Source organism: Pseudoliparis swirei, chromosome 19, assembly GCF_029220125.1.
Source record: "Pseudoliparis swirei isolate HS2019 ecotype Mariana Trench chromosome 19, NWPU_hadal_v1, whole genome shotgun sequence".
Taxonomy (NCBI): domain Eukaryota; kingdom Metazoa; phylum Chordata; class Actinopteri; order Perciformes; family Liparidae; genus Pseudoliparis; species Pseudoliparis swirei.
In genome coordinates, this window is record NC_079406.1 from 19443580 (window position 1) to 19460759 (window position 17180).

General features: G+C 44.1%; 1 protein-coding gene across 3 annotated transcripts; it reads left to right on the forward strand.

The window, feature by feature from the left end:
- The first annotated feature begins 591 nt into the window (after positions 1–591).
- c1galt1c1 (C1GALT1-specific chaperone 1) lies at positions 592–16947 on the forward strand. Of its 3 annotated transcripts, none has more exons than XR_008834681.1 (3): positions 592–841; positions 9869–9916; positions 11861–12208. XR_008834681.1 is itself a non-coding variant. In XM_056439528.1 (3 exons), exons 1-3 carry the CDS (start codon positions 667–669, stop codon positions 15943–15945), a joined length of 1197 nt encoding a protein of 398 aa, XP_056295503.1. In that variant the 5' UTR covers positions 617–666; the 3' UTR covers positions 15946–16947. The 3 variants fall into 3 exon arrangements, 2 of the variants coding, with proteins under 2 accessions (XP_056295503.1, XP_056295504.1); XM_056439528.1 differs by lacking the exon at positions 11861–12208 and adding an exon at positions 14972–16947 and having other exon boundaries at positions 617–841; XM_056439529.1 differs by lacking the exons at positions 592–841; positions 9869–9916; positions 11861–12208 and adding exons at positions 13225–13485; positions 14972–16947.
- Positions 16948–17180: the final 233 nt, after the last annotated feature.

Here is a 17180-nt window from a genome sequence, read left to right on the forward strand (position 1 = left end):
GTTCCAGGCATGTGCTTTTGGTCCCGGTAGCCCCAGGAATCGTGCCGCTATAGGCGTTGGAATGCCCAAAATCAACAAAACTTTGAAACGCTGTAACTCCTCAGGGAAACGTCCGATCGACCCCAAACTTGGCCCACATGGATCGATCCCAAACTTGGCACACATGGTCTGGATGGGTAGTGTTAAGTTGTAATAGTTTATTTTGATAACATCTGCAGAGGTCTTATGTTTTAAATTAATACATATAGAAAGATATTATAATAGACAATATTAAGGAGAATATTGATATTGTTATTAATGTATTATGAAGCATAGGGGTAATGTTTACTCTATGCAAATGTAAATGGCAAGAATTAATGTATATTGCATGAGAGTGACTGTATGTTAGTATTATAGATTGACGAAGCCGGTTGAATTCCGCGAAGTGACTTACAATAACAAGAGACTTTTATTGTGAAGGTGACTAATGCGGACAAATAACAAGACGGGACTCTTATTGTGAAAGCGACTGGAACCGGACGTGACGTTTGACCGGAAACAGGAAGAGTATGAGACTGCGTGTGTTGGAGAGATCTTTTTCTTTCTCAGGTAAGCCCCGAGGCAGGAGGCTGTGCTCCCAGGTGGAGCCGGCAGCCGGCAGCCGGGACACGAGGAAGAGCGCTTTAAATGTTTGATTTACACTTCCTGCCATTAAATGTTGATAACTTAATCCACGCGCGTCCGGAAGCCTGTTTTCCACCATCTGCGAAGTGCCCAGTTTCAGAATACTCTACAATTGGCGACCACGAAGGCGAAACTGAGATGGCCCGCCAGAGTTACGGGACTTCCACGTGTTCCTACGGTGAGTAGCTCGCGCTAAGGAATCGAACTATTTATGCCGTCAGAACACGACAGGGCACAAGCCTGCGGGAGGAGTTTAACAAACGTTTGACGCTGTGTGCGTTTGTGTTTTGTGTGTGTTTTGTTCCAGTCGCGTTTTGCATGTTCTGCGCGTTTTGTGGCATTTACGCGTGCAGGTCTCCCACGTTTGGCCCGCGTGGTTGGTCGCACGCTTCGTGTAGCTGATGAGTAGTCGTGTGTACGCGATTGTGTGTGTTTTGCATGTTCTGCGCGTTTTGTGGCATTTGCGCGTGCAGGTCTCCCACGTTTGGCCCGCGTGGTTGGTCGCACGCTTCGTGTCGCTGATGTGTAGTAGTGTGAGCGCGATTGTGTTTGTTTGTGTCTGTCTGTTGTGCGTTCCTCGTATGTCTGTCTCACGCTTTTCACGTGATTTCTTTTTCCTGTTTTCTTTTACCGTTCCTCATGTTGTTTTGTAGAGACTCTCTCCACGTCTAGTCTCTTTTCTGTTGTTCCTTGTGTTATTGTAGAGATTTTTCCACTCTTTTCACGTCTTTCTACATGTTATCTTGTGTGTGTGAGGCCTTGTTGGTGAGGCTGTGTTGCCACGTGCGTGGGTGAGTGGCCTGTGTGTACTCCACACCAGGTGTGTCGCTGTTGCAACAGCGTTGTGTATTTATCGTGTTATTTAATGCATGTTTTTGTCATATTGTGCGCTCCTCGTTGTTCGTTTGTTTTGTGAGTAACACGTTTTTGTAGACAAGACTTGGGGCTAGTTGATGTGCAGGAGTTGTTAGTACTGCAAGCAGGAAGTGTACAAGTTGCGTGGCAGTTCGTGGACAAGGATCATTACTCCCCATTGTGGCCTATAGGTGTGACTGTACATTAGTTTGGTAGTTTGACGCACATAGTATAATCGGACGAAGACGACGCGGGGTCTCACTAAGACAACGCTAGATATCTAATATAATATCCTAAATTAGTGCGTGAACGTTGCTATTTACGAGATTAAAATTACATAACGTAAGCTTGGCGGACGTCGGCGAACGTCACAGTTACAAGATCATTAGACCACATAGATCGGTTGAGTTGCCCACTAAGGGGACCCTCTGATCCGCTTGGATACAAGAGGTACAGCGTGTTTTTTGTTGTTTTCCGTTTGTCCTGTTTAAATCCACCATTTTGAGTTCGTCTGAGAAGAAGGGACATTTGGTCCTTTGTTCGACCACATGGCTGGGGGTTGTAAGACATTTACATAACTTAGGACGCCATTACACATTCGAGGTGGCGCCTACTACTGCTTGTGGAAGGAGCATGCTAGGGATTAACCTAACCATATTGAATTGACAGTATTGGTTAAATTAACAGCTTCTCCCATTTCACAGAAGAAATAACATTTGTTTCATTGGTTAGAATAACACCTTTTTCCCATTTGTTGATTGTTAACATTTTCATGCTGTTCAATTTCACTGTATAACTGTATTGTTTACCTTATTTGTATTTTTCCCAACTGCACCGCACCCACAATTAGACACATAGTGTAGAATGAATTCTTTCAATTTCTTTTGAAAAATCGAGTTACGATTTTTTGAATGATTTTGATCTGAAATTTTTTAGGATTTTTCTCTGCTCTACATTTACATTTCCTTACATATATTAAGCCTATCAGTACCTGATCCCCTTAACAAGCAACATGCATCCACCTTGAGTTTTCTGAATCAAAGGTTGTTTCAGAAAAAGGAGGGATAGAGGAGATAGCTGATGTACTACAGCTCAAGGGGCGAGCAGGTTGCACAAGGCAACTGGGATCCCTGTAATGTGTCACGAGCTCGAGGTCAACACAGAACAAGGCGTTCACACATTTTTGACCTCAAGTACATTCTCCATGACGGCAGCAAAAGATGATCTCAAGTCAGAGATTGAAAGCAGAAGTTGCAGAGACAGTTGTGACTGGTACCGAGATGTGGCGTTCGAGGAGTGATCAGGTCTGACTGGCACACAGCTTTGCAACCAAACACTTAACACATTCACATTCACACAGGAGCAGACTGTCGCCCAGGGAGGGGATAGCAGAGTTCATGGCGTGGTTTTGGAGAATGTTTGAGAAATGAACTAACCAGCCTTACGGACCCTGGGGTCAGGAGGCATACATTTTGTGTGTCCGGCGGTCAAAAACTTCGGCCTGAATTTTGGAGCCTTTTTGAGGGTGCTAAAAATCGAAACACACCTCAGGCTCACAGTGCCCCTTCCCACTTGACCTCTGGAGAAAAAAGATTTCAGTTCTGACCTTCGCTCGCCGAGTTATGATTTATTAAAAAATGTATTAAATGTAGTCCAATCCTCCCATGACAGTTTTTCGTCACCAGGGGGAGCCGGGTCATTCGGAATACATTCCCGGCCCATAAAAGTGTATTCCAAATGACACAATTTGGTTCCCCTGAAAAATGTCATTTCAACTACATCTGTATGGGCCGACCGTGTCTGCCAAGTTACCCTAACTTTTGCTCTACTTAGGTAGGAAGATGGTCAATTTGCAAGAAAAGTAGCCAGGATCAAGGGCCCATCTCCTAGGGGCACATCAGTGAGGGATGTCTGAACCCATGGTCCTTGACCCTGTATTTTTATTCTCAATATTCACTTCAAAAAAAGCTTTAGAAGGCGTGGCTAATGGTTAGCATGTGGCTATAGCGATTTTTCAACATGCTCCAAAATGCTTGAAATTAGAACACCAGATAGGCCTGGATGGCGTGATGAACATACTAAAAGCACTAAGCTCTAGACCCTTTATAAGAGGTACTTCCGGTATATTTAAAAAAACGTCCAAACTGCTTGAAAATGAAACGCCAGACTCCCATGGATGCCCTGAACTACTGGGAGGACCATGGTCACTTTAGCATGCGAGTACCCAGGTTTTGGGAACATTTTCTGGGTACATGTTAGTCAAATCCCCCTCTCAAAGATCCAGGAGGATCGGAGTACAGTGAAGGTCACCAGGCATACATCACATACAAGGCCGGACCACCAGGAGTGACTATATTGGGGTACATGTTAGTCAAATCCCCCTCTCAAAGATCCAGGAGGATCGGAGTACAGTGAAGGTCACCAGGCAGACATCACATACAAGGCCGGACCAGGAGTGACTATTCTGGGGTAAATGTTAGTCAAATCCCCCTCTCAAAGAACCAGGGAGGATTGGGGGACAGTGACTGTCACCAGGCATACATCACATACAAGGCCGGACCACCAGGAGTGACTATACTGGGGTACATGTTAGTCAAATCCCCCTCTCAAAGATCCAGGAGGATCGGAGTACAGTGAAGGTCACCAGGCAGACAGGAGGATTGGGGGACAGTGAAGGTCACCAGGCATACATCACATACAAGGCCGGACCACCAGGAGTGACTATACTGGGGTACATGTTAGTCAAATCCCCCTCTCAAAGATCCAGGAGGATCAGAGTACAGTGAAGGTCACCAGGCAGACAGGAGGATTGGGGGACAGTGAAGGTCACCAGGCATACATCACATACAAGGCCGGACCACCAGGAGTGACTATACTGGGGTACATGTTAGTCAAATCCCCCTCTCAAAGATCCAGGAGGATTGGAGTACAGTGATGGTCACCAGGCAGACATTCCATCCTAGGCCAGACCAGGAGTGACGATACGTGGGTACATGACCAGGAGGATTGGGGGACATTGACTGTCACCGGGGGGGCAAAAGGCAAAATGCAATTGGTCTGTGGGGCCTCTGGAGCTTACTCCATGACCTTGCTCACCCTCCGACCCCGTGCACCCACACTTAAGCACTGCCCTGAATTAAAAAACCCTTTGCAAAAAAAAAATCATTTCGGGCCCCTGGTCTTATAGACCTCGTGGCGAATGCCTTGTGACACTGTATGTGTATGCCTTTTTATATGTATACCACCAGGGGCCTGAAAATATTTTTGTATGTATGCCTTGTGACAATGTATGTGTATGCCTCTTTAAATGTATACCACCAGGGGCCTGAAATCCAAATTTTTTGACAGAGGGGTTTTAACTCAGGGCAGTGCTTAAGTGTGGGGTCCACGGGGTCGGATGGTGAGCAAGGTCAGGGAGTAAGCTCCAGAGGCCCGACAGAAGAATGGAATGTTGCCTTTTGTCCCCCCGGTGACAGTCAATGTCCCCCAATCCTCCCTGGATCTTTGACTCACATTTACCCAAGTAAAGTCACTATTGGTTCGGCCTTGGAGGGAATGTATGCCTGGTGACAGTCACTGTCCCCCAATCCTCCCTGGTTCTTTGAGAGGGGGATTTGACTAACATTTACCCAAGTATAGAGTCCTTTGTATGGGTGGAAGATGGTCACTTTAGCATGCATGTACCCAGGTTTTGGCCACCTTTTCTGGGTACAAAACAGGTGAAATCCCCTTAAAATAATCAGTGTCAGTTGATGCCCTGAACTACTAACTCCAACTGATCTCTGTGTGGGAGGACCATGGTCACTTTAGCATGCAAGTACCCAGGTTTTGGGCACCTTTTCTGGGTACAAAACAGGAGAAATCCCCTTAAAATAATCAGTGTCAGTTGATGCCCTGAACTACTAACTCCAACTGATCTCTGTGTGGGAGGACCATGATCATTTTTGCATGCAAGTACCCAGGTTTTGGCCACCTTTTCTGGGTACAAAACAGGAGAAATCCCCTTAAAATAATCAGTGTCAGTTGATGCCCTGAACTACTAACTCCAACTGATCTCTGTGTGGGAGGACCATGGTCACTTTAGCATGCAAGTACCCAGGTTTTGGCCACCTTTTCTGGGTACAAAACAGGAGAAATCCCCTTAAAATAATCAGTGTCAGTTGATGCCCTGAACTACTAACTCCAACTGATCTCTGTGTGGGAGGACCATGGTCACTTTAGCATGCAAGTACCCAGGTTTTGGGCACCTTTTCTGGGTACAAAACAGGAGAAATCCCCTTAAAATAATCAGTGTCAGTTGATGCCCTGAACTACTAACACAAACTGATACTTGTATGGGAGCACCATGGTCACTTTAGCATGCATGTACCCAGGTTTTGGGCACCTTTTCTGGGTACAAAACAGGAGAAATCCCCTTAAAATAATCAGTGTCAGTTGATGCCCTGAACTACTAACTCCAACTGATCTCTGTGTGGGAGGACCATGGTCACTTTAGCATGCAAGTACCCAGGTTTTGGGCACCTTTTCTGGGTACAAAACAGGAGAAATCCCCTTAAAATAACCAGTGTCATTTCACATACTCGGCCGGCCCATACAAGTGTATGTCAAATGACCCATTTTAGGGTCATTTCACATACTCGGCCGGCCCATAAAAGTGTATGCCAATTGACCCCGTCATGATAGTAGCATGTGGCTAATTAGCGATTTTTCAACAAGCTCCAAAATGCTTGAAATTAGAACCCCAGATGGTCATGGATGCCCTGAACAACATACTCTAAGCACAAGTCTGTAGACCCTTCAGAAAGCTAACTTCCGTTAGCAGCATGCTAGCTAGCTAAAACCAACTAATCCTTGAGTGTCTCCTGTTGTATACTATATCAAGTTTTTTCAAAAATGACCAAAAAATAATAAATAAATAATAAATTCCCATGTATTTACATGGGCCCATTGAAATCAACAGTCTAATGGTCACTAACAGTCTGAGCAATTCAATAAATGAATCAAGAGCGCCATCTAGTGATTTTTCAATGTGTTACGCCAATTGACACAAAGTAACCCATTCCTCCCCGTCGAATGTATGTTGTCTGCAGATACAATGTCATCGTGGTTACTTTCCTGTATGGCGGAATACATTGCATGTATTTTTTGTGTCAAAGGGGTGCAGTTCCCTTGCCGCTATAGCGTTGGAATGCCCAAAATCGACGAAACTTTGAAACGCTGTAACTCCTCAGGGAAAGGTCCGATCGACCCCAAACTTGGCACACATGTTCTGGGTGGGTAGCTGCGTCGTCAGATATTTTTTGGTAAATTCGATTTTTAAGGTCCCAAAGTTTCGGTTTCTTTTTCGCGTGATAGCCCATGACCACCCGGTTCCAGGCATGTGCTTTTGGTCCCGGTAGCCCCAGGAATCGTCCCGCTATAGGCGTTGGAATGCCCAAAATCGACGAAACTTTGAAACGCTGTAACTCCTCAGGGAAACGTCCGATCGACCCCAAACTTGGCACACATGTTCTGGGTGGGTAGCTGCGTCGTGTGGGTAGCTGCGTCGTCAGGTATTTTTTGGTAAATTCGATTTACGAAACTTTGAAACGCTGTAACTCCTCAGGGAAAGGTCCGATCGACCCCAAACTTGGCACACATGTTCTGGGTGGGTAGCTGCGTCGTCAGATATTTTTTGGTAAATTCGATTTAAAGGTCCCAGAGTTTCGGTTTCTTTTTCGCGTGATAGCCCATGACCACCCGGTTCCAGGCATGTGCTTTTGGTCCCGGTAGCCCCAGGAATCGTCCCGCTATAGGCGTTGGAATGCCCAAAATCGACGAAACTTTGAAACGCTGTAACTCCTCAGGGAAACGTCCGATCGACCCCAAACTTGGCACACATGTTCTGGGTGGGTAGCTGCGTCGTCAGATTTTTTTGGTAAATTCGATTTACGAAACTTTGAAACGCTGTAACTCCTCAGGGAAAGGTCCGATCGACCCCAAACTTGGCACACATGTTCTGGGTGGGTAGCTGCGTCGTCCGATATTTTGGTAAATTCGATTTACGAAACTTTGAAACGCTGTAACTCCTCAGGGAAAGGTCCGATCGACCCCAAATTTGGCACACATGTTCTGGGTGGGTATCTGCGTCGTCAGATTTTTTTGTTAAATTCGATTTAAAGGTCCCAGAGTTTCGGTTTCTTTTTCGCGTGATAGCCCATGACCACCCGGTTCCAGGCATGTGATTTTGGTCCGGGTAGCCCCAGGAATCGTCCCGCTATAGGCGTTGGAATGCCCAAAATCGATGAAACTTTGAAACGCTGTAACTCCTCAGGGAAACGTCCGATCGACCCCAAACTTGGCATACATGTTCTGGGTGGGTAGCTGCGTCGTAGTTTTGTACAGTTTTATATATCAGTCATATTTTTCATAAAGATTGTTTCTATTGTTCATCAGTGTTGTTTTCATTTGTGGAAGAATGAATGAACGAACGAACAAATGGTCATTGGTAGAAGTACAATTACTGCCTTTTACTGCCATAAGACTGTACGTCCTACTTTTACTGTCAAAGACTGTACTTCCTACTGAGGTAGGAAGTACAGTCTTTGCCTTGATTTCTTCAGTGTGTGCTGGGTGTTCACAGTCCATGTTAGATCGTCAGTAAGGTGTATTCCCAGGTATGTCAAACTTGATCTACATGACTTAACATAAGCATAACATGATCGTATATTTGCCTCATTGTTCTTATTGGACGCGGCTATGTATACAGCACTATTTAGAAACCATTTAGCCCACTTTTAAGGGTGTTTTCCTCTCTATCGGTAACGTTGAATCCAACCACGGGAGCCGCTATCTTGCCATTCTGTTGACAAAAAGCAGCTACCTCATTGGTGTAGACCGATCACGTGTCGAACCGTGCCACCCCTCGTGACCAAGATCATATTACGCTCTGAAGAACTAGTTCGGCATAAAACATAGTCGCATCGAGAATCGACGGCAAATTCAGCGACGGACTTTTTTTTGGTAGCTAAGCACGACTCTTACTTTTTTATGAACAATATTGTAACGTCTCAGACGTTATGGACTGATGACACGGAGACGGGACGACGTTCTTACTCCTTCTTTATTGGGCATCCACCGACAGCGTGCTTCTCTCAGCTCCGCAGCTCCAACGTCAACAACCACAGTTCTTCTTCTTCTTCTTCTTTTTTAACGGTGGTTGGCATCCATATAATTGGTGCATTACCGCCACCCTCTGGAGTACTATTCCGTTAGTTGACGCCTTACCCCCAACACCAACAAACCCCCCCCCCCCAAAAGATAAATAAAATTATATATATATATATATATATATATATATAAATAAATAAACAAATAAAAATATATAACAAACCAAAATGTAACCCTCATCCCTATATTTCAACTATACCCTATAATAAACCCCTGTGTCCTTTAAGAACGTGAACAGTACTCTAATCTGTGCTCTCCCCCCCATGCTCAGTATTCCCTTCAGTGTCCACTCACGCACCCCCAATTCCCCCAGTGTCTTCCTCATCACCTCTCTATGAGTCTCATGCGCCTTACAATGAACCACCACATGCTCCACCGACTCCTCTTCTCCACATCCTTCACACAGGCCTGTCTGGTGTTTCCCGATCATTTTCAATGTCATGTTAAGTGCAGTATGGCCCAACCGTAGCCTTGTCAGCACCGTTTCCTCTCTCCTGTTCCAACTTCCCATCCTGGTTGCCGTAACACTCCTTTGAATAAGATACAAATGTCTCCCTTTTTCCTCTCTGTCCCACCTATTTTGCCACATTTGGTTGACGTTTTCCCAGATAATACTCTTGACCTCCGCCTTACTGATGTTAACTCTCATTTCTATGTCTCCTTTCTTTAAAGCACTCTTTGCCAACTTGTCTGCCCTCTCATTCCCACTCACCCCTATATGTGCTGGAACCCACATGAATTTCACCTGACCTCCCTGGTTGGTAACACGTGTGACCGACTGAAGGACCTCATAGAGAATATCTTGCCGACTGCTTGAATGAAAAGATCTGATGTTTGCTAGGACTGAGGCTGCATCGGAGCATATTAACACCTTGCCCTGTTTTGCCTTTTCCACCCATCGTAACGCCACCAGCACTGCCACCATCTCCACTGTGTAGACCCCTAGCCTATCAGATGTTCTCCTGTTGATCCCTACTCCTTTATCTGGTATTGCCACCCCAAATCCTGTCAGTCCCGTCTCAGGTTTCTTCGCACCGTCCGTATAAATCATAGTATATTCACTGTATATTTCCGTGACTCGATATTCAAATGCACTTAACAAATCCCCTTTTCCTTTCTCTTCTCTTTTTAAATCTAACAGATACCAGTCTACTTCAGGCCACACCAGTGTCCATGGAGCCACCACCAGGTAAACCACAGAGGGGCTTATTCTGAGATCAAACACCTTAAACTCCTTTGCAATGTCATTGCCTATCCGACCAAAGTTATTTTTCTGGCTCCTCCCATTCTCCCAGACCGCCTGCAACACTCCTTTTGCAGGGTGAGCATTATTGTGTCCCTGCAAATTAGCCCAGTAGTTTGCCATTAGTTGCTTTCTTCTTAAATCCAGCGGCATTTCTCCCACTTCCACCTGCAGGGCAGGGATTGGCGATGTTTTAAAAGCTCCACTACAAACTCGTAATGCCTGCGCCTGAACCACATCTAATCTACCAATTAAAGATTTAGCTGCTGATCCATATGCTATGCTTCCATAATCCAACGCCGATTTTATCAAGGCCACATAAATGGTTTTTAAAGCTGAACAGCTGGCTCCCCACTCCCTACCACTCACACATCTCATCACATTTATTACTTTTTTGCATTTCTCCTCTCCTCTCCTGACGTGATCTGCCCATGTTAACCGTGAATCAGAAGATCCCCCAGAAATTTAAATGTGCCCACCCTTTCTAATTCTTTCCCATACATCGTAAGCTTCATCCCATCCTTAATTATTTTCCTGGTGAAAAAAACCGTTTGTGTTTTTTCCACTGAGAACCTGAACCCCCAATCATATCCCCACTCCACCACCTCATCGATTGCTTTTTGAACTTTTCTGACTGCATGTTCAATGTTCCTTCCTTTCTTCCATAATGCCCCATCATCAGCAAACAGAGACCTACCGATATCTAGTGGTACCTTTGTGAATATGTCATTAATCATAATGATGAAGAGTAGCGGGCTAATCACACTGCCTTGAGGCGTGCCATTATCGACTAAGTATTGACTTGACACGTCTGACCCTATCCGTACTTGAATTTTCCTTCCAAACAGAAAATCCTTTACCCAGTTATAGACTCTCCCACCAACTCCCATTTTGTGCATCTTGATTAGCAAACCTTCCTTCCACATCATGTCATAGGCTTTTCAATGTCAAAAAACACTGCAACGACTGCCTCTTTATTTGCCTGGGCCTTTCTAATGTCAGTCTCTAGCCTTATCACTGGGTCCATGGTATTTCTACCCTTCCTAAATCCACTCTGAAAACTCGTGAGCATTCCTCTCTTCTCAAGTGTATAAGAAAGTCTTTCCGTTATCATCCTTTCCATTACTTTACACATATTAGATGTTAGTGATATTGGTCTGTAACTGGTGGGTTTAGATGGATCTTTGCCATGTTTTCTAATTGGGATCACTATTGCCTCCTTCCATACGCTCGGTAACTTTCCTTCCTCCCATACTCTGTTATAAAGGCACAGCAGCTTAAAAAGTGCTCCCTTTCCCAAATGCTTTAGCATGACGTAGCATACCTGATCGTCCCCTGGCGATGTTGGTTTTGATCCATTTATGGCTCTCACCATCTCTGCCAGAGTAAAAGGTTCATCAATGTTATCATGTGTTCTTTCCCTCCTATCGAGCACACCTGGATGCTGGTTAATTCTACTCTCCCTTCTACTTCTTTCTTCTTCCGACAATTTATCTGAACCATGAATCTTCACAAATGCTTTTGCCATTATCTCTGCTTTTTCCCTATTGGAGACCGCTGTTTCCTCGCCAGAAGTCAAAACTGGGTACTCCCATTCCCTTCTATCTCATCCCATCCTCTTTATCATTCCCCATACCTCTCCCACAGGAGTAGTTCTTCCTATTTTATTGCAAAATTGTCTCCAACTCTCTCTCTTAGCTTGTCGTATTGTTCTTCTCACCACTGCTTGTGCTTTTTTGGATTGAATCAAATGCTGCATGTTGTGGGTTCTTCTGACGAGTCTAAATGCTTTGTTCCTGCTTTTAACTGCCTTGCCATAGTCCTCTGTCCACCAAGGAACAACAACCACAGTTCTCCGTCAACCAACCTTAACTTCCCGTTTCCCAACAGGTTAACCCCGCCTCCCCTCTACTCCGCCAATCACAGGCCCGCCCCCTCGACCAGCACGCACGGTGCCACACTGCTTGACAGCCACTTCACAGGGTCGCGACAATATATTGTGTAGATGCGCGACTGTGGAGCGGGATTCATTTTCTAAAGGACTTTTCGATGTTCACCTTGCGGCCTAAAAGGGTGATGTAATGTAATGGTACTACTTTATAGACATGCGGAGTGATACGAAGGCATGTGTTATCAGAGGGGGGCGTGTACAGTCGGCAGTCCGCTGTTGGAGTTACCCGAATCCAGTCAGTCTCAGTGTTATGTATGGTTAAGCTAATAAAAGATACTTCGCGATACTACGGTCTCAAACCCTATTATTCCATAACACTACAATGCCAGCCACGTATTGCCCTCCTCGCTGGTCTGATACGGATCCGTATTGCCCTCTGACCTCATTTTCAAAATGAGCAATATTGATAGACATCAACAGCCAAGAGCAGTGGTCCTCAAACTAAGGACCACTGCTAAGAGAGGCCTTATGATTTTTTTTTCAGTCTGGCCACACAGATCCAAGACTAGCCCCTGTTAAATAGAACGAAATAAGAATTATCTCTCTCTCTTCTCTCTCTCTTTTCTCTCTTCTCTCTCTCTCTATTCTCTAAACATAATTAACGTCAGTAAGCAGCTGCAAGGCTTTGAAATCACGGATTTCGTGAGTTTTTGTTTGTTAATTTTTTTTAGGAAACGTCGAACCAGTTGTGACGTCATATTTTCAGCAGCGCTAATGTTGTGGTTGATTTATCACAAAACAACGTCATGACCTGTGTGTCTGATGCTGCGTGTCAGAGGAGAAGGAGGAGCACTGCGCGGAGGAGGAAGTGGAGGAGGAGGGGGGGGGGGGGGGTCGTGAGCCCCGCGGAGCATATCGGGGCGAAATTCTCCCAAGAACTCAAATAAATGCACCGTCGGATATTAAAACACATTTGGGGGGAGTTGACGACAGAGAGAGAAACTTTTATTCTTAAATACTGATGAATGAAAAAAGTGGCTCCAGCAAAAAGGGCACTTTACTCATCCAGGGCAAAAGGGCTGGTGCTTGAGCACCACTAAGGGTCTATCTGTGCACGTGCCTGTGTATAGATAAAGACATCATGAAATTATCAGTAAATAAAATGTAATATAAAATATAGGTGTCACTGATATATGTTTTTAAATACTAATAAACTCATTAATTTTGTATTTATTATTATTAAAACGTTTTAATAGTCTTTACAAGTATTGCACAATATATACGATCATTTATGTATTTTACGCCATGCATTCAGTGACATTATACATGTATTTAATATTATATTGTTATACGCACCATTTATATACATTACTTATTGTTGTTAACACCGTTTTTTTGACCCCATATCACATAAACAAAAGAAGCTGACAGGGTTATTGGAACGAGTCACGTGACCAGCTCCGATAGCGGAAGTAGCTGCGAGGGTTCAACTTCGTTATTCGCGATGATGCGCCTCCCTAGTTGGTAATTAACTGTCCGACCTGGACGTCTCGCCGAGCAGTGGGAGCTGAGAGACGGGTAGAAGCAGGAGTAGCACCCGGCAGGGCGACGTTAACGGAGAGAGGTACAGTACGCGCTCGTTTACTGTTGTGTGTCCGCTGCTAACAAGACCCCCGAGTTAGCCGTTCAGTGGGAGCGTCGCGACGTCTGGAGGCTAACGGTTGGAGATCAGCTGCTCCAACTCTTTGTTATAAAGTCATGGTGGCTATCATGGCTACTTTGTGTCCGCGCTGGCTCTCTAGAAATGCTCCTCTTACATGTGGACGAGCGGGCGGACGAGTCAAACCTCGGCGTTGTTTGCTTTGTGTCAAGCTCTTTGATTATCAGCTGCTCAACTCGTTCAAACAAGACGAGGACGCTTAACGCCATTTTAATAAATACAAAAAGACTGTTAACCTCCAATAGAGCTGCAAGCGAGCAACCAGTATGCCCACTATTAATAATAGTGTAAAGAGGCAGTGGACGTTATGTTAATGAATGATGATGATAAAGGCGTCCTAAAATACATCAGAATAAAAACAGGGCAGGTAGTTTAAAAGGCTTCCTTGAGTACATAAGAGCAGAAACAACGAGGCATTAAAAAGGACACACGACTTTTAAAAGCATCAGTAACATGTGTACATGTAGGTCAGTTGCAGACTAGCAGGACACAGAAGTTAATATATATATATTATTATTATTATCTGTCACCTCTGACAGAAGAGCCTGAGTGGCTAAATGCAGGGGGCAGTGAGTTGTTGGTCTCTGGAAGCAGACCTGACAGGAGGTGTTGCAGTCTGCCCCCGTTAGTCAGATGACTTTGAGGTCCTCAGGCCTTTTTTAGGGTCCACAATTATATGAAGACACATATATATCCAGTCACACATGGGATGAGGATACGATCGTCATGTTCTACCAGAAAAGGGCACTTTTCTGAATAGTGCAATCGTTTCGATTTATACTTGGCGCAGTCATGGATGACTTTCTATACAGAGCACAAGTTGGCATTTTATGTTTGGTCAAAATAAAAAATTGGGCAGTGATAAGTAATTGTTTTTGTGAAATGTCAGAAAAAGGTGAGGTGATTTAAGCCCATGCCTTACAAAGTAACTGGCTGAAAATGAAACGCAATATTAACATTAGAGCTGAAACGATTACTCAATTCATCAATTACTCAATCAAGAGAAACATACACAGCGGCTATTTGAGTAAGCAATTAGATAATTCAGTAATATTTTTAGCCAAAATTCCACAAATTCTTTGGTTTCAGCTTCCATTGTGTGAACACTTAAAATAATAAATAAACCTAAATTGATTTTGCCTTTAATGGTAAATATATTGTTAGATATTTAACAATGGAAGTGCAGCCTTCTTATTGTGTATAAGTATTTCGTTTTTTAGTATTGTTATTGTGTTTTATATTTATTTTCATTGATGCTCTGATTTTTGAAATTCCCTATCATATCATATATGTATGTGTTATCACTGAGATGAAGAATCGGAGGCAACACAACTGGATATAATTTTGACATTTGAGGCTGCAGCTACATTAATTAATTTTCTCTCTCCAGTGTCTGCTGCCAAAATGTTGTGTGAAGGAGGTCATTTCATGAAGGGGATGGTCATGGGAGGCCTCTTCTGCTTGTTTCTGTCGCTGCTGGGTAGCTTCAGATTGAGCACGGAGTCCAAGACAGACGACAGTAATCATCATCATCATCACGTCAAGGCCCCGAGTAAAGACGAGCTGACCCGCCTCTCTGACGTCCACATGCAGGAGTTTGGCAATCAAGTGCAGGTCTCTTGCATCATCATGGTCCAGCCCAAGATCCTGGTTTACTGGGCCACTGCGGTTGACACCTGGAGCAAACACTGTGACAAAGCTGTGTTTTACACCTCCGAGTCCTCCAAGGCGCTCGAGGCGGTTGACCTGAATGAAAACGACGACTGGGCGAGGCTACGTAAGGCTCTGAAGCATGCTTATGAGAACGCTGGAGACCTGCGCTGGTTCTTTGTGGCGCAAGCGACGACGTTCGCCATCATCGAGAACCTCAAATACCTGGTGCTCGCGAAGGATCCCAACGAGCCCTTCTACCTCGGCAACGTGATGAAGTCGGGGGAGCTTGAGTACGTGGTGTACGACAGTGGCATTGTTTTAAGTTACGAAGCGCTCAAAAGGCTTGTGCATGTGCTCAAAGATGAAGACAAATGTCCAGAAAGAGGACGCGCCCTGTGGCAGCTGAGTGAGGACAAGCAGCTGGCCGTGTGTCTCAAATATACAGGCGTCTTCGCGGAGAACGGAGAGGATGCACACGGAAAGGGCCTGTTCAACAGCAAGAGTGTGGACAGCCTGATAGCGGACAGCATGAAGGCCAACCCCAGGAATGTGGTGGAGGGCTGCTGCGCCGACATGGCCGTCACATTCAACGGGATGTCGCCCAATCAAATGCAGGTCATGATGTTTGGAGTTTACAGACTTCGTCCTTACGGCCACGATTTTCATGACTCGATAGTATTCAACCCTCCGGATGGTTCAGATAACGACTAGAGACTCAACGCTTTGAGGTGGATGTGGCATTTTATATGTTTCGCTTCTATGACGGCAAAACCGAACTGTGGGCCGATGTTTTTTCTAATTGTTTTTAAAACTGGATCCTAGATTGGAATAACACTTTTATGTATGTTTGTACCTTTTTGCACTTGGCCCAATCAGCACCCCGTTCCTTTGTGGTGAAGGTAAAGAGTCGATGGGTGTGCCGTCCCTTTTGAATGACGACAGAGCGTGGACATATAGCAAACATGTAACATGAGACTCTATTATCTGGAAGTTTTAGGTATTGTTATGTATCTTAAAAGGTTGTCTTTTTGTGGTCTTAAAGCTTACAAATTACAATTATATAGTGAGGAGCTATTCTAAAACTAATTTTTTTTAAATTTATTTAAATGTTCAGTGCTTTGACATCCTCACCAGATCATAAGTAACCTCTTTTATCTCTGAGAACAGATCACCCAGCTGATTTAAAGACTATGGAAGCACCGATATTCAATGCGGTGGCCCAACATGGCTCTAACTTAAGTGCATTGTTGTGCTTGGTTTCCTCCAGTTATGAAGAATTGGGCTTCACAGCGACATGGAAAATAATAATCCTGTGTTGACTCCTCCCTCAGAAGAGACACACAGTCTGGGTGTTGGCCTGACAAGATTCCTATAAAAAATCTTGGGTTTTTTTGCATAATAAAAGTGAATAAAATAGATTTCTGATTTGTTTGATGTGGTCTTGAATAATTCAACCAGGACTGTTAAAAGTTATGGATAAATGTGAAAAATCAAACTAGAGTGGTAGCTTCCAGGTGTTAATGGTTTACACCTTGTCAAGCAGACTAAATGACTTTTGGTAAAGGGAAATAGTTTTACAATACAAGGTTTGCTTTGTTATACTGAACTAATTTGATATATAACTGTGAATGTATTGCAGGCCTCTATGTTGTACATATAATGTATATTCATATTTTGCTGCTGTCAAGTGAGAAATAAAAGTATTGCAATTTTCATTGATACCCTTGTACTATTGAAATATGTAGTCAAATGATAACAAAGGTTATTAGTATTATAGCTATTGGCCATAAACACACTTCTGTATTATGCAACACTGTTCAAAAGATCCACAAACTTTTACAATTCTCGTAAAGTTCAATCGGATAAAACTAACAAGTGGACCATTATAATTGTAAAACATGTTTGTAAATAGTTCTTTATTTTTAGTTAGGTGTACCTAATAAACT

What these genes read in the sequence shown, in the direction of transcription:
- c1galt1c1 (XM_056439528.1), top strand. Translation starts at nt 667, where the DNA reads ATGTTTGATTTACACTTCCTGCCATTAAATGTTGATAACTTAATCCAC. An exon ending in GACTTCCACGTGTTCCTACG is followed by an intron (nt 842 to 9,868) that starts GTGAGTAGCTCG and finishes TAAATCTAACAG; the next exon opens with ATACCAGTCTACTTCAGGCC. An exon ending in GTCCATGGAGCCACCACCAG is followed by an intron (nt 9,917 to 14,971) that starts GTAAACCACAGA and finishes TTCTCTCTCCAG; the next exon opens with TGTCTGCTGCCAAAATGTTG.